Source organism: Salvelinus namaycush, chromosome 19 (genome assembly GCF_016432855.1).
Source record: "Salvelinus namaycush isolate Seneca chromosome 19, SaNama_1.0, whole genome shotgun sequence".
NCBI lineage: Eukaryota > Metazoa > Chordata > Actinopteri > Salmoniformes > Salmonidae > Salvelinus > Salvelinus namaycush.
In genome coordinates this window covers 25,833,547-25,858,915 of record NC_052325.1, presented here as the reverse complement: position 1 = coordinate 25,858,915, position 25,369 = coordinate 25,833,547, and the positions used below count along the sequence as shown (strand labels likewise).

Genomic DNA, 25,369 nt, shown 5'->3' with positions numbered 1-25,369 from the left:
GAATCAGAGATCAACATAACTCATCCGCTAAGCTGTATTCATATCATATAGCTTCAGAAAATGAGTCAGATGAAATACGACACAGTATGCAGTACTGTAAATACATGGAAGGAGGGGGTTCCAAAGAGGTAAACAAAGAGAGAGAGGGGGGGGGCTACTGAGATGGAGAAATAGATCATGAGAGGGAGGGAGGGAGGGACAGAGACGGAGAGGAAGACACACAGAGAGCACCTAGATCTGCTACACAGATTCTGTCAGACCTGGGCCCTGACAGTAAATATCAGTGAGACAAAAATAATTGTGTTCCAAAAAAGGTCCAATTGCCAGGACCACAAATACAAATTCAATCTAGATACTGTTGACCTAGAGCACACAAAAAACAATACATACCTAGGCCTAAACATCAGCGCCACAGGTAACTTCCACAAAGCTGTGAACGATCTGAGACACATGCCATCAGAAGGAACATAAAATTAGGCAAAAATTACTTAAATCAGTTATACAACCCATTACCCTTTATGGTTGTGAGGTCTGGGGTCCGCTCACCAACCAAGAACTCACAAAATGGGACAAACACCAAATTGAGACTTTGCATGCAGAATACTGCAAAAATATCCTCCGTGTACAACGTAGAACACCAAATAATGCATGCAGAGCAGAATTAGGCCGATACCCGCTAATGATCAAAATCCAGAAAAGAGACGTTAAATTCTACAACCACCTAAAAGGAAGCGATTCCCAAACCATCCATAACAAAGCCATCACCTACAGAGAGATGAACTTGGAGAAGAACCCCCAAAGCAAGTGGGTCCTGGGGCTCTGTTCACAAACACACACAGCCCCAGGACAGCAACACAATTAGACACAACCAAATCATGAGAAAACAAAAAGATAATTACTTGACACATTGGAAGAATTTACAACAAAACTGAGAAAACTAGAATGCTATTTGGCCCTAAACAGAGAGTACACAGTGGCAGAATACCTGACCACTGTGACTGACTCACAATTAAGGAAATCTTTGACTATGTACAGACTCAGTCAGCATAGCCTTGCTATTGAGAAAGGCCGCCGAAGGCAGACCTGGCTCTCAAGAGAAGACAGGCTATGTGCACACTGCCCACAAAATGAGGTGGAAACTGAACTGCACTTCCTAACCTCCTGCCAAATGCATGACCATATTAGAGACACATATATCCCTCAAATTACACAGACCCTCAAAGAATTTGAAAACAAATCCAATTTGAAAATTGCCATATCTATTGGGTGAAATACCACAGTGTGCAATCACAGCAGCAAAATGTGTGACCTGTTACCACAAGAAAAGGTCAACCAATGAAAAACTAACACCATTGTAAATACAACCCATGTTTATGTTTATTTTTTTTCCCTTTTGTACTTTAACCATTTGCACATCGTTACAACACTGTGAATATAAACAATTAGAATTGTCTTTATTCTTTTGGAACTTTTGTGAGTGTAATGTTTACTGTAAATTTTTATTGTTTATTTAACTTTTGTATATTATCTATTTCACTTGCTTTGGCAATGAAAACATATTTTTCCCATGCCAATAAAGCCCTTAAATTGAATTGAAATTGAATTGAGATCAAGAGAGGGAGAGAAAAAGAAAGGTGGACAGATCAAATCATGTCACTCACCGAGACACGCCCCGTCCATCTCCTCGTAGCCCACGCTACAGACACACTTCCCCAGAGGCACCAGCCAATCACCATCAGCGCCGCAGTACAGTTTGGGCGTGTCCCTCTCCTCTGCATGCTCCACACACGCTCCCCTGACCTCCACCAGGGAGGAGGAGTCGACCCGGGGCACGGTGTCAGGGAAGGAGGCCAGGTTCCTCAGGGTGAAGGGACACTTCTTATAGTACACCCTGACTGAGACCAGGGCGATGCACGCCCCAATGTCCTGGAACGCCAGGTACAAACCCTTCCTGGAGATAGGACCCACTTCCCGCACCTATAGAAAACATTCACATGAACAATGATTGCCCATTGGGGATTAGGAGAGTTAATTGAATTAAACCCTAGTATGCAGTGCCTGCACAATTTCCCCTTGTAGGAAATTGTCATGCCAAACAATAGGAGTTGGCAAGGGAGCAGAAACAGACTAGAAATAAATCACATATTATTGAAATTGAATGAAATGAAGTGGACCTCTGTGTTGAGCTTCAGGATGCGGTCCCCCAGGTCCATCTGAGTGAAGCTCTCGTCTGCAGCGATGGTGTCGATCTTGGTGTACTGGGAGGGTTTGAACTTGACCCCGTGGGACTCGTCTGTCTCATAGTAGAAAAGGTTAAAGGTCTCCTTGCAGGTACCAGACACCCAAGGGATGGAGTTACAGTCTCTCAGGGTGAACCGCAGCTCCACATACACCTTGGATAAATAATAAACAGTCAAGTACAGTAGCTGATGTATTATTCAAGACCACTTACAGGAAGTACAATTGGTTAGTGTCCCTTGTGGGAATTGAACCCACAAACCAGGTGTTACCAGCACCATTCTCCAACCTACTGAGCCATCTATCAAAACCCCAACCCACCTTCTGTGCGGCCTGACGAAAGATCCAGTTGGAGCGTAGCCAGTTGTTCTGGTTGGGTTCCATCACGTGACACACCTGGAAGGTATGGATGGGACGGTTGTGTTCATCCATCTCTGTTATAGCATCCCACTGGAGAGGTGAGGAGAGGAGAGGAGAGGAGAGGAGAGGAGAGGGGAGGGGAGGGGAGGGGAGAGTAGAGGAGAGGAGAGGAGAGGAGAGGAGAGGAGAGGAGAGGAGAGGAGAGGAGAGGAGAGGAGAGGAGAGGAGAGGGGAGGGGAGGGGAGGGGAGGGGAGGGGAGGGGAGAGGAGAGGAGAGGAGAGGAGAGGAGAGGAGAGGAGAGGAGAGGAGAGGAGAGGAGAGGAGAGGAGAGGAGAGGAGAGGAGAGGAGGAAAAAAGGTACTGTTAGTGAGCTGCTAAAATAGTCAAACCGATAGATGTATATATATGTAGTGTGTGAAAAGCTGTCCAACATTAGAAAGTAAAAGGGAAAGGAACAGGAACGTTACTAAACCAAAAATAACGGTCTCTAACCACCTGTACCCCAGCTCTGTGACTCCCAGGTCATATGACGAAGGTGAAAGCTCTGTAAGTGCTTCATGAGGTCACAGGTCACCTGTCTCTGTGTTGTTAGAATTGAAATGTAATGGAGATGTTTAGCCCCAACCCTCTGGCTCTACCCTCTATTACACTGACACGCACAAACAGGGAGTGTGTGTGTGTGTGTGTGTGTGTGTGTGTGTGTGTGTGTGTGTGTGTGTGTGTGTGTGTGTGTGTGTGTGTGTGTGTGTGTGTGTGTGTGTGTGTGTGTGTGTGTGTGTGTGACAGCAGTAGCGACCCTGGACCACCTATCACCAAGCTCCCAGAATCAAATGGTTTTGAATCAGCTCAACAACAGCACAACACTTGCCCTTCAGTCTAGACATGTGGCTGATGTGACTCTGACCTCTGTATGCACTTTGACCTCTGCATACTCTTTGTCCTTGAGCAGATCATCTCACTCAATAGTGTTGTATAAAAATAAGTAGTATTTGGATGGAATAGATGGTATAGTGTCACTCCCAACCCTGTCTTCTAAACCAACAAAGGCTTTATATTGGTGTCTGATGTCTAATACATTCAAAACACAGCAGCATCAAGTATAGAGAAGAAAAACAACCCCTTCTTCTCTCCTCAAAACTCACTCTGTCACCCCATCTCCCTTCTCTCTCTCCTCCCTCCCGTCCACCCCCTCCTGTATCTAGTCTAATTAATAAGTGGGAAGAACAGAAGCTCTTTATTAACAAACAGACTATGGAGAGTTGGGGAAAGAGGACACTAATTTGAGCAAATTATTTCAGCGATAATAAGCAGTATTGTACTTATCTAAACACTACCTCTCAACAGGAGAACAGTAATCAAATCCTAATGTTTAGTTTCAAAGACTCATTATCCTTTTTAATGACATGTTTTAATTCAATCAAAAAGACGACACATTTTAATACATTTGTCCCTCAAGGTGTCACAGTAATCATAACGTAATTAAAACAAATTGATTTAGATTAAGTATTATATTGCCTAATATGCATCATGTGGTATTGTGCTGTGGTGAATTCTAAATAGGATCCCAACACAGCCATCTACAACTCTGTGGGTTTGCTTCAGCCAAATCCTACATACAGACGTCAAAATATCAAATAGCAAACAAACTAAGAATTACATCAGTGATATAAATAGACTGACATTTTCGTCCACTTCTTATTTTAGGAAATTAAATAAAGAGATACGGTCAGAAAGCCTAAAAGCTGTGACACACTTATTGATTATGCAGTGTAGTTTTCCTACACCACCACAGAGGATTATTGATTATGCAGTGTAGTTTTCCTACACCACAGATGATTATTGATTATGTAGTGTAGTTTTCCTACACCACCACAGATGATTATTGATTATGCAGTGTAGTTTTCCTACACCACCACAGATAATTATTGATTATGCAGTGTAGTTTTCCTACACCACCACAGATAATTATTGATTATGTAGTGTAGTTTTCCTACACCACCACAGATGATTATTGATTATGCAGTGTAGTTTTCCTACACCACCACAGATAATTATTGATTATGTAGTGTAGTTTTCCTACACCACCACAGATGATTATTGATTATGCAGTGTTGTTTTCCTACACCACCACAGATAATTATTGATTATGCAGTGTAGTTTTCCTACACCACCACAGATAATTATTGATTATGCAGTGTAGTTTTCCTACACCACCACAGATAATTATTGATTATGCAGTGTAGTTTTCCTACACCACCACAGATGATTATTGATTATGCAGTGTAGTTTTCCTACACCACCACAGATAATTATTGATTATGTAGTGTAGTTTTCCTACACCACCACAGATGATTATTGATTATGCAGTGTTGTTTTCCTACACCACCACAGATGATTATTGATTATGCAGTGTTGTTTTCCTACACCACCACAGAGGATTATTGATTATGCAGTGTAGTTTTCCTACACCACCACAGATGATTATTGATTATGCAGTGTTGTTTTCCTACACCACCACAGAGGATTATTGATTATGCAGTGTAGTTTTCCTACACCACCACAGATGATTATTGATTATGCAGTGTTGTTTTCCTACACCACCACAGAGGATTATTGATTATGCAGTGTAGTTTTCCTACACCACCACAGATGCAGAGTCATGTATGAACATGCTTTACATCCTCGCCAGCTGTATAGTGATCATTACAACACCTTGAACAGGTATATACGGTACACTGAGCGCACAAAACATTAAGAACGCTCGCTCTTTCCATGACCGACTGATCAGGTGAATCCAGGTGAAAGCTATGATCCCTTATTGATGTCACTTGTTAAATCCACTTCAATCAGTGTAGATGAAGGGGAGGAGACAGGTTAAAGACGGATTTTTAAGCCTTGAGACAATTCAGACATGGACTGTGTATTTGTGCCATTCAGAGAGTAAATGGGAAAGACAACAGATGTAAGTGCCTTTGAACGGGGTATGGTAGTAGGTGCCAGGCACACAGGGTTTGAGTGTGTCAAGAACTGCAACGCTGCTGGGTTTTCACGCTCATCAGTTTCCCGTGTGTATCAAGAATGGTCCACCACCCAAAGGACATCTAGCCAACTTGACACAACTGTGGGAAGCATTGGAGTCAACATGGGCCAGCATCCCTGTGCAACTCAATATTAAGAAAGGGGTTGTTAATGTTTTGTACACTCAGTGTATATCTAGGTGTAGGTGTAACCTTATCAGTAGTCTCTTGTATCTGCAGCCTGAGTTACAAACCCTCCTCATCCCCCAAAGGTATCTTTTCAAAGACTCCCTCACTCGAGCTTAGAGAAACTAAAGGAGCTTGAGATAGTTTGTCTCTGTAAGGCCAGAGATAGATACCCTGGGGTGGTCTTAGAAAACAGCTCTCTACGGAGACACCAGTGTGTGTGTGTGTGTGTGTGTGTGTGTGTGTGTGTGTGTGTGTGTGTGTGTGTGTGTGTGTGTGTGTGTGTGTGTGTGTGTGTGTGTGTGTGTGTGTGTGTGTGTGTGTGTGTGTGTGTGTCTGTATGTGTGTACAGTCTGTGTGTATGTGAGTGTGTGAGAGTGTGTGTGTGACTGCTGACGCGTGGATGGGGGATAGAGTGACAGGGCCGAATGACGCGGAGCCTTGTGGTGGTGGTGTATGTGAGTGAGTGTGTCTCCTAAGGCGTCTGTCCTCTAGCTGGTACCCCTGCCATCTCTCAGTGACCCCAAAGCTGAGATGGAGAAAGCAGTGGGCCCCCAGTGGCCCCTCACAGCCCTCCATGGGGCCCCTGTCTTTCACTGCGCAGCCCTCCACACACAGAGCTCTGCTCTAAGAAGTCCTGAGTGGCCCTCCACACTCCACCCTAACACCTCAGAGACTCAGTTCTGTCTCTCAACACTGTACCCAGTGGGGGGGAATGTTCTCTTCAAACTAGCTACTTTGATTTCCCGGTGTCTGGGTAGTACCCAGCTCCACGACGGGGCAAAAGTTGAAACTTCTGCCCCCCTCATTGTGCTTCGCTGTCAGCACAATGGACAGAGCACGCCCCGATGTGTGTGTAGTGGGGCTATGGAAAGTCACAAGGGCACAGTTAACAGGTAATTGCTGGCTTTTGGCTGATAAAATAAATAAAAAGTGGATAAATAAAATTATAGCCGGACACCGGGGCTGCCCTGCTGCTGAGGAGAGAAAGTGAAAGCGATAGAGGAGCCTTGGCCTAGGCTACTGTTGATTGCGAAGATGGATTCCTTTTTCATTTAAGTAAATTCAATTTGGATACTTTGCCTATAGTGAAAAGCCTACAAAGCAGGGCTCCAGACTGCGATCATTTAGTCACATTTTGTGACCCTTTGACACCTGGCTGTGGGAATAACAATAATGTATTTGTTGCATCGTTGCACATTCACACATCGGTGCACATTCACACATCGGTGCACATTCACACATCGGTGCACATTCATTCACCTCATTAAAACGTCTTATTTTTTAGGAGGCTAAAACCATGATTTGGTCAAACAGTAAAGTACATTATCATCATGTACCTGTTTTGCTGCGGCCTGCTGCTGTGTCAAGTGAGCTACAGTACTCTCTCCTTTCCCAGGTGAAAAACACGCTCCGGGAGAAAGAAAAGTGTTGTGATTGTATAACATTTTAAAATCCAATTGCTAGGAGAACACAGCTATCCTGTTGTCACAGACGGAGAGAGGACGTTCTCATCTTTCTGTCGGTATATTTTTTTATTTCTCAAATGTCAATTATGAGCTCAATAGCAACTATTTTACAAATATATTTGAAATGGCTTTGAGATACGTGAGTGCCACCAGGGGAACATTTTCATCTGGAGCCCTGCAACAACATTTCCTCCATATGGAAAAGTATTTGTTTTGTTAGTGGACAAAGATGAGAAGAATGTATACATTTTTTTGTATTTATAATAATTTGTTTTATCATTATTATTGTATATCAGTGTTATTGTAGGCCTATTTATTAATCCAAATCATTTTTTTTAAATGCAAAGAGTGTTTTGCTTCATTCTGTTGAGACAGTTTTGTTGGCTAAATGAAGCTTGTTCTGTCTTTTTAATTGTGTGCTCCATATTTAATTTAAGATTATAAGTAAGCCTGTTGTAAAATAAATATCATTAGTCTATTGCTGTCATTTGTTGGATATGGTAGGTACTAGCCTTTCTTGGATATTGCTGCAATATAGCCTATACAAAACTTTTGTGAAGGTTTAAACCAGTTTGCAAGTTCTCTGTTCTCTCTGCTACCGCACGGAAAGTGGTCCCAGAGGGCCAAGTCTAGGTCCAAAAAGCTTCTAAACAGCTTTTACCCCCAAGCCATAAGACCCCTGAACAGCTAATCAAACGGCTACCCAGACCCCTCTTTTACGCTGCTGTTACTCTCTGTTTATTATCTATGCATAGTCACTTTAACTCTACCTACATGTACATATTACCTCAATTACATCGACTAACCGGTGTCCCCACACATTGACTCTGTACCGGTACCCCCTGTATATAGCCTCGCTATTGTTATTTTACTGCTGCTTCTTCTTAATAAGGGGCGCTATTTTCACTTTGGGGAAAAATAGTGCCCAAATTAAACGGCCTCGTACTCTGTTCTAGATCATATGATATGCATATTATTATTACTATTGGATAGAAAACACTCTGAAGTTTCTAAAACTGTTTGAATTATATCTGTGAGTAAAACAGAACTCATTTGGCAGGCAAACTTCCAAACAGGAAGTGAAAATTCTGAAATGGGTCTCTGTGAAAGGCTTCGCCTATTCAATTGCCTTGTATTTATGGATATGTATGCACTTCATACGCCTTCCACTAGATGTCAACAGGCAGTAGAACATCGAATGAGGTGTCTAGCCTGATGTGGGACCGAATGAGAGCTTTTGGAGTGACAGGTCAGCCATATTGGCAGTATTTTGCTGCGCACCTGGGTGCACCATATCGTTGTCTGCAATGCCTTAGGTAGACACGAAGAAATGCTCCGTCTGGGACGTTATTGGATACATACGAGAAAAACATCCTAAAGATGGATTCTCAACTGAGTTTGACCAGTTTATTCGACTTTTATTATCACTTTTTGAATTTTTCGTTCCATGCGTCAAACTTTCATGGACATGTGAGTTCCACTATGCTAGCCAAAGTTGCTAATTCGACAGAAGAAATGGACATTCTAAAACAAAACAACGATTTATTGTGGAACAAGGATTCCTGGCACTGCATTCTGATGAAAGTTCATCAAATGTAAGAGAATATTTATGATGTTATTTCGTATTTTTGTTGAATATGTTGACTCCAACATGGCGGAGAATGGCTGAGCGCTGTCTCAGATTATTGTATGCTGAGCTTTTTACTAAAGTTATTTTTAAAAATCTAACACAGCGGTTGCATTAAGGACCAGTGTATCTTTAATTATATGTCTAACATGTATTTTTTTGTATCTTTTTAGCAAAGTTTATGATGAGTTTTTCTGTTAGATTACGTGACTCTCTAAAATTTCACCGGACAATTTGGAGCATTTTGACGCCATGTTCACAATGTAAAACCAGGATTTGTAGCTATAAATATGCACATTTTCGAACAAAACATAAATGTATTGTATAACATGATGTTATAAGACTGTCATCTGATGAAGTTGTTCAAAGGTTAGTGATTCATTTTATCTCTATTTGTGGGTTTTGTGAAAGCTATCTTTGCGGTGAAAAAATGGTGTTGTGTTTTGGGCTATTGTGGTGAGCTAACATAAATATATGTTGTGTTTTCGCTGTAAAACATTTTTAAAATCGGACATATTGGCTGGATTCACAAGATGTTTATCTTTAATTATGTGTACAACATGTATTTTTCATAAATGTTTTATGATGATTATTTCTGTATTTCACGTTGCTCTCTGTAATTATTCCGGCTGTTTTGGAGCCATTTATGATCATGGCGCCAATGTAAAACCAGGATTTGTAGCTATAAATATGCACATTTTTGAACAAAACATAAATGTATTGTATAACATGATGTTATAAGACTGTCATCTGATGAAGTTGCTCAAAGGTTAGTGATTCATTTTATCTCTATTTGTGGGTTTTGTGAAAGCTATCTTTGCTGTGAAAAAATGGCTGTGTTTTTTTGGATATGGTGGTGAGCTAACATAAATATATGTTGTGTTTTCGCTGTAAAACATTTTAAAAATCGGACATGTTGGCTGGATTCACAAGATGTTTATCTTTCATTTGCTGTATTGGACTTGTGATTTCATGATATTTATATGCTATTATTTACTTGTGGCGCTATGCTAGGCTATGCTAGCGCTTCAGCGTTTCTGATGAGGAGGATCCCGGATCCGGGAGGGTGGGTCGGTAGTTAATTATTTGTTACTTTTATTTTCTATTTTTTACTTAACACTTATTTTTTTCTTAAAGCATTGTTGGTTAATTAAGAACTTGTAAGTAAGCATTTCACTGTAAGGTGAATACCTGTTGTATTGGGCGCGTGTGACAAATACAATTTGATTTGTTTCATTCTGTTGAGCCATTTTATTTGGCCAAATTAAGTAACTGTAATGTTTGCCGCAATATATTATCCTGCTCGTATTTTCCCTATCAACAATGGCTTGACTTACTTTTGATACTAACCTAATAAAGTTAAGATTCTTTAGTGAAGGTTTGTGTGGTGTGGCTATTAGCCTATGGCAGTGTGTAAAGGCTCTCCAAATGACTCCGACAATTGAACTTGAGGTGTGGAAGAATGTCTTAGATCTACCAGAGTTACTCCTATAATCTAACAATATAATGCTTATCTTTCTAAAAAAAAATATTAGGATAGAAAATGAATGAATTAGCCTCTTTCCGTATGTCTATATCTGTATAGCAGACGCAGTAGCCTATCTGACCAGGATAACGAAATGCATGTCAGTGTTGTAGAACGCCACCAGCATATCGCTCTCTCGCTCTCTCGCTCTCTCTGGGGCTAGGCCTAAGCTTCTCTTCCTTTATATATATATATATATATATACACACAGTTGAAGTCAGAAGTTTACATACAGTACACTGAGGTTGGAGTCATTAAAACTCGTTTATCAACCACTCCACAAATTTCTTGTTAACAAACTATAATTTTGGCAAGTTGGTTAGAACATCTATTTTGTGCATGACACAAGTCATTCTTCAGACAGATTATTTCAGATTATATTTGTTGACAGACAGATTATTTCACTTATAATTCACAGTTCCAGTGGGTCAGAAGTTTATATACACAAAGTTTACTGTGCCTTTAAACAGCTTGGAAAATTCCAGAAAATGATGGCTTTAGAAACTTCTGATAGGCTAATTGACATAATTTGAGTCAATTGGAGGTGTACCTGTGGATGTATTTCAAGGCCTACCTTCAAACTCAGTGCCTCTTTGCTTGACATCATCGGAAAATCTAAATAAATCAGCCAAGACCTCAGAATTAATTTATTAGACCTCCACAAGTCTGGTTCATCCTTGGGAGCAATTTCCAAACGCCTGAAGGTACCACGTTCATCTGTACAAATAATAGTACGCAAGTATAAACACCATGGGACCACGCAGCCGGCATACCGCTCAGGGAGGAGACGCGTTCTGTCTCCTAGAGATGAACGTACTTTGGTGCGAAAAGTGCAAATCAATCCCAGAACAACAGCAAAGGACCTTGTGAAGATGCTGGAGGAAACAGATACCAAAGTATCTATATCCACAGTAAAACGAGTCCTATATCGACATAACCTGAATGGCCGCTCAGCAAGGAAGAAGCCACTGCTCCAAAACCACCATAAAAAAGCCAGACTACGGTTTGCAACTGCACATGGGGACAAACACCGTACTTTTTGGAGAAATGTCCTCTGGTCTGATGAAACAAAAATAGAACTGTTTGGCCATAATGACCATTGTTATGTTTGGAGGAAAAAGGGGGAGGCTTGCAAGCCGAAGAACACCATCCCAACCGTGAAGCACGGGAGTGGCAGCATCATGTTGTGGGGGTGCTTTGCTGCAGGAGGGACTGGTGCACTTCACAAAATTGATGACATCATGAGGCAGGAAAATGATGTGGCTATATTGAAGCAACATCTCAAGACATCAGTCAGGAAGTTAAAGCTTGTTCGCAAATGGGTCTTCCAAATGGACAATGACCCCACGCAAACTTCCAAAGTTGTGGCAAAATGGCTTAAGGACAACAAAGTCAAGGTATTGGAGTGGCCATCACAAAGCCCTGACCTCAATCCTATAGAACATTTGTGGGCAGAACTGGAAAAGCGTGTGCGAGTAAGGAGGCCTAAAAACCTGACTCAGTTCACCAGCTCTGTCAGGAGGAATAGGACAAAATTCACACAACTTATTATTGGAAGCTTGTGGAAGGCTACCCGAAACGGTTGACCCAAAATAAACAATTTAAAAGCAATGCTACCAAATACTAATTGAGTGTATGTAAACTTCTGACCCACTGGGAATGTGATGAAAGGAATAAAAGCTGAAATAAATAATTCTCTCTATCATTCTGACATTTCACATTCTTAAAATAAAGTGGTGATCCTAACTGACCTAAAACAGGGAATTTTTACTAGGATTAAATATCAGGAATTGTGAAAAACTGAGTTTAAATGTATTTGGCTAAGGTGTATGTAAACTTCTGACTTCAACTGTGTGTGTATATACAGTATATATATATATATATATATATATATATATATATATATATATATATATATATATATATATATATATATATTACATAAGTATTCAGACCCTTTGCAATGAGACACGAAATTGAACTCAGGTGCATCCTGTTTCCATTGATCATCTCTGAGTTGTTTCTACAACTTGATTGGATCCACCTGTGGTAAATTCAATTGATTGGACATGATTTGGAAAGGCACACACCTGTCTATATAAGGTCCCACAGTTGACAGAGCAAAAACCAAGCCATGAGGTCAAAGGAATTGTCCATAGAGCTCCGAGACAAGATTGTGTCGAGGCACAGATCTGGCGGAGGGTACCAACAAATTTCTGCAGCATTGAAGGTCCCCAAGAACACAGTGGCCTCAATTATTCTTAAATGGAAGAAGTTGGGAACCACCAAGACTATTCCTAGAGCTGGCCGCTCGGCCAAACTGAGCAACCGGGGGAGAAGGGCCTTGGTCAGGGAGGTGACCAAGAACCCGATGGTCACTCTGACAGAGCTCTAGAGTTACTCTGTGGAGATGGGAGAACCTTCCAGAACGACAACCATCTCTGCAGCATTCCACCAATCAGGCCTTTACGGTAGAGTGGCCAGACAGAAGCCACTCCTCAGTAAAAGGCACATGACAGCCAGCTTGGAGTTTGCCAAAAGGCACCTACAGACTCTCTGACCATGAATAACAAGGTTCTCTGGTCTGATGAAACCAAGATTGAAGAAGACTCGATGCTGTAATCGCTGCCAAAGGTGTTGAGTAAAGGGTCAGAATACTTATGTAAATGTGACATTTCAGTTTTTTCTTTTGAATAAATTTGCAAAAGTTTCTAAAAAGCTGTTTGCTTTGTCATTATAGGGTATTGTGTGTAGATTGATGAGGGAAAAACAACTATTTAATAAATTTTAGAATAAGGCTGTAAAGTAACAAAATGTGGGAAAAGTCAAGGGGTCGGAATACTTTCCGAAGGCACTGTATATAGGAAGGAGCTACCGAATGTCATGCTTGATGAATTTGGACATTTACAAGCGAATGTGAATGAGAGATATTGTGCAAATGAAGAAGGTTTTGATGCATGCTTGTCTAAAGGAAGAACAGTACTGGCTTTCCAGCAGCATGTCTACATGCTGTAGTCTGGAGTCGCCAGGGCAACGGGCCTGCCTGCTCTGCTCGGAGAAGAGGAGGGAGGAGCAGACGGGCCAAGAACAGAGAGGAGAAAAAAACGCAAGGAAATCAAGATACTGTAGCAGTGGCAGCTGTATAAATAACTTATCCAAAGAGCTTTGACTTATCAAACACGGCAGAAAGCTAACAATATGATGCCCCGTCACCTTATTAATTTAGCCACTTACTTAGATAGCAACTTAAACTTAAGGGTTGTGTTAATTCTGCGTTTTTCACGCAGGAAAGATAAAACGCATAAGAAATATCTTGCTGCTTTTTACAAACGCAGCTCTAAAATGCTTCTTATTGTAGTTTCTCCTCGGCATCAGGCACATCTTGTGCTTCAGTTGTACTTTTAAACTTGGATTGAGAATTCACAAACAAGCATTCTATCAGCAGACAGCGCTCTGACTGATGTGTAGCTGATTGATGTAGAGAGGCAGGTAGCCTAGCGGTTAACAGCATTGGGCCAGCAACCGAAAGGTCGCAGGTTCAAATCCCTGAGCTGCCTAGGGGGAAAATCTATCCATGTGCCCTGGACTAAGGCACTTAACTGTAATTGCTCTGGATAAGAGCGACTGCTAAATGACTAAAATGTAGCTACGTTTCTCGGTGTAGCCAGCCTATTTTTCTGTGGTAAAATGCCAGATTAACTTTAAGCAAAATATTAGGAAATGTAGCTGGCTACATTCTTTCTATGATAGACCTAAACATAAAAAATATGACGACCAAGCATTATTTTTGCAAAAAAGACCTTGCTTTTTCATTGTAAGCTCAGTTACGTGTGTGGCTGCCAGCCAAATAGCGTTACACTTCTGTTGTCATCTGATGAAACGTTATCTATTTTCTGCCGAATGTGTTACACTAATGTATTTTCTGTGAAACAAAATTATAGTTGCAGATCACTATATTGAAGCAAAAAAACCACTTGACTTTCAATGTAAAAAGCGACCCCTGTCAATACACAGCTGGACTCACCTGCCCTTTTCTCACATTGTTTACAAAAAAACATGACTGGCTAAACTTTTTTGGGGAACTAAGTAAGCTTCATAATATAAAAAAAATGTGAACGGTGAAAGGAAAAATGTGATCGGCTTTATCTCCTAAAGCACTGCACAAGTTGACTGCAGGTATTTACTTAAAAAATAGCTACAAATATTAAAATGTATTGAAAAACTTCAAATAAATAGTTTCAACGGCATTCACGGTATTGAAAACTCCAGTATACGGTATATATGGTATACCGCGCAAGCCTAACATGCAGTGCCTTCAGAAAGTATTCACACCCCTTGACCTTTTCCATATTTTGTTGTGTTACAGCCTGAATTTAAAATGGATTAAATTGAGATTTGACGTCACTGGCATCACCAATGCCTCGTAAAGAAGTGCACCTATTGGTAGACGGGTTAAAAAAAAAGACCTTACATTGAATATCCCTTTGAGCACGGTTATTCATTACACTTTGGATGGTGTATCAATACACCAAGCCACTACAAAGATACAGGCGTCCTTCCTAACTAATTTGCCAGAGAGGAAGGAAACCTGCTCAGGGATTTCACCATGTGGAAAAAGTATAGAGGTATGAATACTTTCGGAATGCACTGTAAACAGAATTCAATACAAGAACCTCCCAAAATGGTGCCCTCTCACCAATTTAAATTGCCCCCTTAGTCCTGGCACCGGGTCTGCTCTGGGTGGGTGATTTTGTCAGGCTGGGGAGCTGTGTTTGGTAGTGGACTGCTGTGAGCCCTTTTCAGCTGAGAGAGGAAAATAGCATCTGTAATGGAGTGTGTGTAGTTTCAGGATATTGGGCTGTTTAGCTGTGTGTTGTAGCATTCAGACTGATATAGCTCTAAGCAAAGGCCTGAGCAGGGGCAGAGTTTTGTGCCAATCTTGAGCCAGACGGACTATAACATGTTTCCAATTAGCTACCAGATCACAGGCTGATTCAATACCCATTAGGTCCGTGAAATAACTGGTGCTCTCTGACTAAAATCAACACAGCGACAGAGCGATGATTTGATGTGTCCACCGGTTCTAGGAGGGAGAGGTAGAAGGCCAGGGAGAGAGAGCAAGAGAGAGAGAGGGAGAAAAAGAGAGATCGAGAGAGAGAGAGCAAATAGAGGGCAAGCCAGGGAGGCAGGGGGTGGATGTCAAATCCCATCAAAGAGATCTAAGAACTCGGTGGGTATTCAGCAGTCTGCTGGTGTGTGTGTCTGTGTGTGTATGTGTGTGTGTGTGTGTGTGATAAGCTGCGACAGCGCTAAAGACAGGATCCCTGCGGACACAGTAACCTGTGAGGGATGAGACTAAAAGGCCTTGTGTCAAAAACACCAGAGGGAGAGCGAAAGAAAGAGAGAGAGAGAGTAAGAGAGAAAAGAAGCAAAAGAGGGAGATTTTTCTACAGCAGGAAAGTGTGAAGAGAGAGATTACTATAGAGAGCCTACCTATACTGAACTGGAACAGTAAGAGAATAACAGACACAGAAGATCAGAAGGAAATAGCTTTCCAAACCATCCTCTGAACACTCTGAGCTATGCTACACGCCTTTAAAAAGGATGACAAATGAGATCTCAGAACGTTTACATGTCCTACAGTCTGAAAAAGACAAAAAGAGAATGTGTTTAAAAACGAAGAAAGATCTAAGTCTCTAAGGTCTCAGGATGTTGATAGTGTAAACCTTGAAGAATGTTTTGTTAAGCTCTTTTTTGTATGGTTGAATTGTTTGCTCCCTCTCAAATTGAGCACAATGAGACCATTAAGTCCATACTAATCTCTTGTGGACAGACTACGTAAACATGAATGGTAGCGTAGATCTGTCGTGATAAACGGGATGCCATGTGAGATAACCAGCAGAATTAGATCCGGTGTTTTGGACAAAATCACAATTTTGAAGGTGTTAGTAGCTTTCGAATTTCGAAAGGGGAGGGGACATTCGGCCAGTAACTTGCAAAGAGAGAGGGTGGAGCTCTTCATTCTGGTTCAGATCCTCGTTTAATCTCTTCTCTTATATGGACTCAGAATGTAAATATATTCTCTGGTACTTTTGTATACTTTTTAGCTAGTAATTCTGAATGTAGTGCCCGCGAACCAAAAGTGGTCCCTGAAAATTGCGTACTACAACACAAATAGAGATGTGCACCACGTCATTGTTCTCTCACTCGCTCTCCTAAGTGTGCATCTTGTTAGCTGTCACTCAAATGGCGAGGGGCTGAAACTCATTGGCTGAAATTTTAATTGCTAGGGGGCTGGCCCACATGGGGTCAAATGAAGCCGCACATATTCCAGAAAACAGTCACTTTCAAATGAGGGATTTCGTGGCTAATTAAGGTAAAACAGTAGTTCTGCTCATAGATTATGCCTGTATGAACTACACATTGACACATCCAGACCAAAGCGGGAGGATTGAAAATGACTTACTAGTCGTCAAAGTACTGGAGCATGTCTTTAATCAAGCATCTGACCAATTACAAAAGACTATAGTTCTGGATTAACCGAGATAAGGTCCACACTAGTATGGTCCTGAATTTTAAGTGTCCAAAAAGCAGAGTAAAATCTCAAACAGTCTCTGAGCCCTGACGTGGCTGTCCAAAGCCAGTCTTAACATACATAATTGAAAGTGGTCATGAAGACTGGAGGATTGAGTTCTCTGTGAGATGAAGCCTATTCTAGCCCCTCTCTGAAAGAGAGCCTTTACAGCCTTCCTCCCACCCGCTCGCCCAGGGGTGAAGTACTGCTATTAAAGATGCTGTACTGTGGGTCTGACTGCGGCTCAGTGGGGCTAGAGAGAGAACTACTTTTAATTGCCCTCATCCCCTGACTCCCTGGCAGAGAATTGTAAATTAAACATTTAGATTCTAACCCATCAGAACAGGAGTTGTAAAGCAGGAGTTTTATATCCCATTTAAAAAGTTAAATCTCCTGTCTGGGTGAGTTAGGGTAATCATTCCCCATAAGAGGTGGTATTGGAACGACTGGGACAGGCGTGTGTGTGTGTGCCTCTCTTATAGTATTGTGTTTTTATCCTGTATGCATCTTTTTGAGTCATAACTTTGCTTTGAGTCATTGTGAGTCGCATCCCAGACAGATCATCCATTATGACCGCACGCACGCACGCACGCGCACACGCGCACACACACACGCACACACGCACACACACACACACACACACACACACACACACACACACACACACACACACACACACACACACACACACACACACACACACACACACACACACACACACACACACACACTTCTCTGTATGGTAATTGGAGAGGTAGTGTATTAGTGAATAGCATCAGACCACAGAGTGTCTATGTGTGTTATTTGGTGCCCAGTGAGAGGGAGAAAGCAGATGCAACAAGGAGGAATTGATCCACTGTGTGAGTGTCTGTGTGTGTTTGTGTGTGATATCTAATCTATAATCATAATGGACGCTCCGTCTGGAGTCTGGACTGAACTCATCTATTGACAGACTATTCCCAGTCATAAACAGCCTGCTGTAGCTTAGTGAACACAATACAGGCCACAGGCTGCCTGGGATACAGGCTGGGACAACACACACTGGCTGGCTGAGGAGAGGCATGGTGAGGGGGCTGGCCCAGAATACTTATGGATAGAGATAATACATTCACTTGCCTGCAGCCAAGTATTTTCACAAAGCCACTTGCAGTACATCCACTTGCAGTACATTTGTAAAGGTCCATTGCTATCAGGGTATAAGCTAATGATTACAATGTGAAAGTTAAAAGGCCATAGATTATATAACTTCCTTGTGACCCACAAGATACATTACACCGATGTTTGAAGTTACAAGAACATCCCTCTAGACCATCTCTAAAGGACTCTAAAATGATTCAGCAAAGACCTGGCAGTGGTTCCAGGATTCATAATCACTGCACTACAGTGGATCCACATCTGACAGAATTTCTTACGTTATGTCTTTAGTCTTCTGCTGCCCCATCTCTACACAGTAAAATCCCCAGTGCTAAATTCACTGTGTCAAAAGTGATCGACTCCCATAGAGTTGTTTTAGCAACTGGCAGTGCCAAATGACCCCTAGTGTCAGTGCTGATAACTGGTGTTAATTTCTAAGGTATACAATTTTACTCTATTAGTGTAGACTTTTACTCAGTAAGTGTAGACATCATCACAACCCCGCCCATAAATTCACTTTCTGCGTTCAAATTTCCTCTTTTCTCGACGCCATTGCTCGGTGAACAAAATCCAAATTTGTTCCACGCAAAGGTGAGTTTTAAACAATTATTTCACTGATATTATTTAGCTATTTTAATTTAAATACGTGATACTTGGTTGTCAGACTGCAGTGTAACATAAAAAGTGACCGTTTTGATACTGATGATAATTTTTGAATACTGATTCAAAAATCACTGCTGATAATTAGCTGACTGGGGAACAATGCTGCTTGTGGAGATTCTGATTGCCGCCTAAACATGACATTATATTCTTGTCAGGACATCAACACCACGCAGTGTGAGAGAAACGTTTGCACAAGGCATCGTCTCCTTGTTCCCATTCCTGAAGGATCCCTACACCGCAAATGGATATGTAAGTATACATTACGACTGATAAAGGGCATCTGCGTTTAATTCATCTGGAATGGCATCTGAGCAAATGGGACTTGTTTCTTTGTTTTTTTCTTTCAAGATTAGTAACCATGTTCATTTTCTTAAGGAACATTATTACGACCCTAATAGTGGAGAAGGGTACCTCTCGTATAGAATCAAAACCTTTCAGAGAGATTTGGCTTCCTCTGAGAAACGACCAACTCAACTATACTATGGAGGAGGGCAAACTGCTGAGAGGGAGTCCAGTCCATCCACTTTGGCTACCCTGAGTGAAGACCGGTGCAGAAAGGCCATTTCTCTTATGAAGCATTCTTCTGATGAAGAAACAGTTAAGCAGAATATTAAATTTACCTTTAAATTGACAGGAAGAAGATGACCCACGACCCGAGTAAATGCCCCACCATCCTAACTGAATTTCCACGCTTTCTGGATGTGAAGGGCTTGGTAAGACTTTAAAAAAAAAATGTATGTTGTATAAATTGCGTTTAATCTCCAGATGCCAATTCAAATCAAATCAAAATGTAATTGGTACATACAAATACACCAGGTGTGGACCTTACAGTGAAATGCTTACTTACAGTGTGATTCTCAAGTAAAAAAAAGGTATTAGGTGTACAATAGATTAGTAAAGAAATAAAAACAACAGCAAAAAGACAGTGAAAAATAACAGTAGCGAGCCTATATACAGTAGTGAGGCTATATACAGTAGTGAGCCTATATACAGTAGCGAGGCTATATACAGTAGTGAGGCTATATACAGTAGTGAGCCTTTATACAGTAGCGAGGCTATAACAGTAGCGAGGCTATATACAGTAGTGAGCCTATATACAGTAGTGAGGCTATATACAGAAGCGAGGCTATATACAGTAGCGAGGCTATAACAGTAGCGAAGCTATATACAGTAGTGAGGCTATATACAGTAGAAAAGCTATATTCGCAAAAAAAAGCACAATCATTTCACAAATGTACCTTACCATAAACATCAATGTCTTTCTTAAAATCAATACACAGAAGCATATTTTTTTTAACTTGCATATTTAGTTAGCAGGCAATATTAACTAGGGAAATTTTGTCACTTCTCTTGCGTTCAGTGTAAGCAGAGTCAGGGTATATGCAGCAGTTTGGGCCGCCTGGGTCGTTGCGAACTGTGTGAAGACCGTAATTCATTTGCCAGGATTTTACATAATTATGACATAACATTGAATGTTGTGCAATGTAACAGTAATATTTAGACTAAAATACGGTACGGTTCTGTATTTCACTGAAAGAATAAACGTTTTGTTTTTGAAATGATAGTTTCCGGATTTGACCATATTAATGACCAAAGGCTGGTAATTTCTGTGTTTATTATATTACAATTAAGGCTATGATTTGATATTTGATAGAGCAGTCTGACTGAGCTGTGGTAGGCAGCAGCAGGCTCGTAAGCATTCATTCAAACAGCACTTTACTGCGTTTGCCAGCAGCTCTTAGCAATGCTTGAAGCACAGCGCTGTTTATGACTTCAAGCCTATCAACTCCCGAGATTAGGCTGGCAATACTAAAGTGCCTATAAGAACATCCAATAGTCAAAGGTATATGAAATACAAATGGTATAGAGAGAAATAGACAATGCGTCATAATTCCTATAATAACTACAACCTAAAACTTCTTAACTGGGAATATTGAAGAACTGGGAATATTGAGCCACCAGCTTTCATATGTTCTCATGTTCTGAGCAAGGAACTTAAACGTTAGCTTTTTTACATGGCACATATTTCACCTTTACTTTCTTCTCCAACACTGTGTTTTTGCATTATTTAAACCAAATTGATTAATCGGTATCAGCTTTTTTTGGTCCTCCAATAATTGGTATCGGTATTGGTGTTGAACAATCATAAATCGGTTGACCTCTTGTATGTGCATACAGTCACTGTGGGCACGACGTCCTCGATGCACTTATTGATAAAGCTAGTGACTGATCTGGTGTACTCCTCAATGCCATCAGAAGAATCCTGGAACATGTTTCAGTCTGTGTTAGCAAATATTGTATTGTAGAGTTTAGCATCTGGCTCATCTGATCACTTTTTTATAGACCGAGTCATTGGTGCTTCCTGCTTGAATTTTTGCTTGTAAACAGGAATCAGGAGGATAGAGTTGTAGTCAGATTGACCAAATGGAGGGCGAGGGAGAGCTTTGTACGCGTCTCTGTGTGTGGAGTACAGGTGATCTAGAATTGTTTTCCCTCTGGTTGCGTATTTAACATGTTGATAGAAATTAGGTAAAACTGATTTAAGTTTCCCTGCATTAAAATCCCCGGCCACTAGGAGCACTGCCTCTGGGTGAGCGGTTTCCTGTTTGCTTATTTCCTTATACAGCTGACTGAGTGCAGTCTTAGTGCCAGCATCCGTCTGTGGTGGTAAACAAACAGCCACGAAAAGCATGGATGAAAAACTCTTGGCAAATATTGTGGTCTACAGTTTATCATAAGATACTCTACTTCAGCCGAGCAAAATATAGAGACTTCCTTAGATTTCGTGCACCAGCTGTTGTTTACAAATATGCACAGGCCGCCCCCCCTCGTCTTACGAGTGTGCTGTTCTATCCTGCCGGTGCAGCGTATATCTCACTAGCTGAATATCCATGTCATCATTCAGCCACGATTCCGTGAAACATAAGATGTTACAGTTTTTGATGTCCCGTTGGTATGATATTCGTGATCGTACCTCGTCTAATTTATTGTCCAATGAGTGCACGTTGGCAAGTAATATTGACGGTAACGGCAGCTTTCCCACTCGCCGTCTACGGATCCTTACGAGGCACCCCGCTCTGTGTCCTCTGTACCTGCGTCTCTTTCTCTTGCTAATGACGAGGATGTTGGCCTTGTCGGGTGTTAGCAGTACATCCTGTGCGTCCTGCTTGTTGAAGAAAAAATCTTTGTCTAATCCGAGGTGAGTGATCGCTGTCCTCATATCCAGAAGCTCTTTTTTGCCACCTTAAGATACGGTGGCAGAAACATTATGTACAAAATAAGTTACAAATAACGCAAAAAAACATAATAGCACAATTGGTTGTAAAACTGCGGCCATTTCTTCTGGCGCCATTTTGACAGGTTGGCCAGTAAATTTAAACAAAAACAATACTTCGTAATAGTAGGTCAATTAATGTGTAGGCTGGTGGTTTACTCAAATTCTGTTTTGGACGCTAAAATTTAATGTTTTGTGAGAATTTTTTTTACTTGCACTTTGTCTTATTTGTTTCAGATTGAACAGGATTTTGTGCTGCTGTTTGGAGAGGGAATATCAGCCAAGTTTTTGGAGAGGTGGCCAACTACATTCAAGCAAAAGATCATCATGCTAAGCAAGACCCTAAGCAAGGCCACTCAGGGAGCTGAACTTCAGGAGCTGATCCAGATGGCAGAATCTGCAGTTGATGAGGGAGCTGACACGAATGCTGATGGTTAGATTATCATAATTTATCATTTATATTTCAAATAACTCTGAAATGTTAATGTCACTGATGGAATTTACCATTTTAATCAGGATCTCTTCTTTGTTTAGGATGGGACGGTGACCGTTCCTCCATCTTTCTCCTGCTCCATTTGATTCCTCCATCACAAGGCTGCAAAAGACCAGGCAAGATGTCTGCATCCCAAGCTAAACAGCATCTTGTGATATTCCAAACGTTTGGTATTGGCATTCTTATTCTTGGACAGTACTGTAGCCGTTATGATGAACTAATGATGGTGTTCATTTTTGTTGTCTTCTGGTAGGAACCAGTATCCAGGAGCACCTTGATGCGATTGACCGGAGCCGCCAACCATATCTTCTTGCAGTCAGGACCAGGAAGAGCAGCATCCATGCTTACTTCATCATCCTGGACAAGCGAGCCTTGACGTGCAAGTCAAAGAGCGCTCTTGGTGCCTTTGATGAGCTTTTCAAGACTCACTTTGTTTTTGGTACTGCTTACAATACAATGTTGTGCAACATGTACACCTTCATACAAACAACTGTGTACAACATAGACATTGGGGAGGTTAAGGAGACTCCAAGGGTTGCTGAGCTCAGAGAGACTCCTGCACTAATGCTGATTAAGTTATGATGATATGTTTTGTTTGCCATGCTAGTCATGGAAGTACCAACTTGCTCGTGAGGCATCTCAAGTTGATGCATGGAATGTGCCCTGGTAGAACTCTTAGACTAAAATGTGGTCAAGCAGATTGTTGTCGTGTATTTGGTACATTTTCAGGCTTTAAGAAGCATTTGAACAGGGCACATTCCAGAGACTGTCAAATTTTGTTAAACGCTAAGTTGGATGCTAATACAGCAGTTGATAATCAGCCAAGAAATGCTGATTTTCCTTCAAATTCTAGTTGTAACCATGTTACACAATATCTAACAAGAACACACTTGATATGTGTGCGTCTGCTATTGCACAACTGCTGGCTGCAGGTGTAGGTCAGACGCCTGTAAATAGTTTTGTATCTTCCATGGAAGAAGCAGTTCAAGAGATACAGGGTCAAGCTAAAGTGACCGCTCTTACATGTATATCTTCAAAAGACAGAAAATGGCAGAAAAATCCAACATTCTTTTCAGTATATTGAAAATCCTTTCACATTGTTGAATTATGTATAAAAACAAAGTGCTTATTTCATACAAAAATGGGGAACAGATCAACCAGTTGAGAAAGTCCTTGGTGTTAGATTTGACAATAGAAGAAACAACACTACTGGAACTCATGATCAAATAGTCTGAACTGATACATTTTCTTACGTTCCAATTCTCCAGACATTGCATTCAATTTTGAAGAACCCAAACAAGTGGCATGTTTAACACTGGGCACACTTTTAAAGATGGAGTTTACTTGAATTTGGAAGATGGACTATATATGAAGAGATATCCTCTCTTTTCTAAAGAGAAATTCAACTGCAAATTCAAATCTTTTATGATGACTTTGACTAATCCATTGGGATCAAAAAAGGCTATTCACAAGTCGGGAGGTATAAACTTTACTTTGAGAAATTTTACCCCAAAGTTTAATTCAATTTTGGTAAATATGAACTTATGTGCACTCTTCCATACCCAGGACTTTAAAACGCATGGATTTGATTCCATTCTTGAGCCAATAGTAAGTGATTTGAAAGTGCTTGAGACTGAGGGTAGTGAAGTTCCCTAATCTTGGTATACGTTGCCTGTTTGGTTTTGTGGAATCATTTCGTGCTCGTTATTGTTGCCGTTTTTGCCTCACTGAGAAAGTGGATTTTCAAACTGTGTTCTCTGAGGATGACCCAAGAGTGACTTTACCAACAAAACACATGCACTCAGACCATTGTCAGACCATTGGTGTCTTCGTAATTTGCCATTGATATTTGGTGATCTGGTAAAGAAAGATGATAAATACTGGCACCTGCTTCTGTTACTACTACAAATTGTAAATATGGTGTTTTCTCCTATACTAACAGAGGGCATGACTATCTATCTGAAGCACTTAATTGCTGAACATCATTGGCTTTTCAATTATTTGTTTCCTGATAGAAATCTGTTACCGAAACACCACTTTATGATACATTATCCTTGTTGTATAAGGAATATTGGGCCCATTCTTCCCTCGTGGTGTATGTGCTACGAGGCAAAAACAATTTCTTTAAAAAGCAACTAAAGAGTTTTAAGAATGTCACTATGAATTTAACCAAGAAACACCAAAATTACATGGAATTTAACTGGGAAACGTTCAGCCAGGATAGACTAGCTAAAGGTCCAGGAAAGATGTCAAGGCTCAATGACCTGAAAGAAGGCCATGACATTGCTGCCAAGTTGAATGTCTCCGTGCACACAAATGTTTTGTCAGTTAAATGGGTAAAGCACCATGGTACCGAATATCATCTTGATTAGGTCATATGTGGTGAAGTAGTCATTGAAATGCCAGTATTTTACAAAATTAAGGCTATTGTTCTGAAAGAGAAAAATGTTGTTTTGGTTGGGTCAGCTCTTGAAACCTTATGTTTTGATCATTTCCATGCATTTAAAGTTGTTTTGAAGCGAAGTCCACCATGCAAGGTATTTCATGTACCACAAACCTTTTGATTTGCTCATGTCATATGGAGCAAAGGATTTTTTTGACTACATTGTCCCCTACTGTCACTTGATAACAGTTTAAGCCAGGGCTGATACTTATGGTTTGGTTGTGAGAAATGTGAAAGTCAGCATTTTCCAACAAACCTTTTGATTTGCTCATGTCATATGGAGCAAGGGATTATTTTGACTACATTCTACTGTCACTTGATAACAGTATAAGGCAGGGCTGAGACTTATGGTTTGGTCATAATAA

The 25,369-nt window shown here is 40.9% G+C and overlaps 1 protein-coding gene across 2 annotated transcripts in view; it reads right to left on the bottom strand.

The window, feature by feature from the left end:
* The window catches only part of LOC120063772 (ephrin type-A receptor 6-like), a 236,441-nt gene that overhangs the window by 167,287 nt on the left and 43,785 nt on the right, over positions 1-25,369 (bottom strand). For both annotated transcript variants that reach the window (XM_039014064.1, XM_039014065.1), the window contains exons 2-4: positions 2,560-2,688; positions 2,175-2,393; positions 1,662-1,977 (exon numbers count right to left, since the gene is read on the bottom strand). In XM_039014064.1, coding sequence (XP_038869992.1) covers positions 1,662-1,977; positions 2,175-2,393; positions 2,560-2,688 — 664 coding nt within the window. The remainder of the gene's footprint in view (positions 1-1,661; positions 1,978-2,174; positions 2,394-2,559; positions 2,689-25,369) is intronic.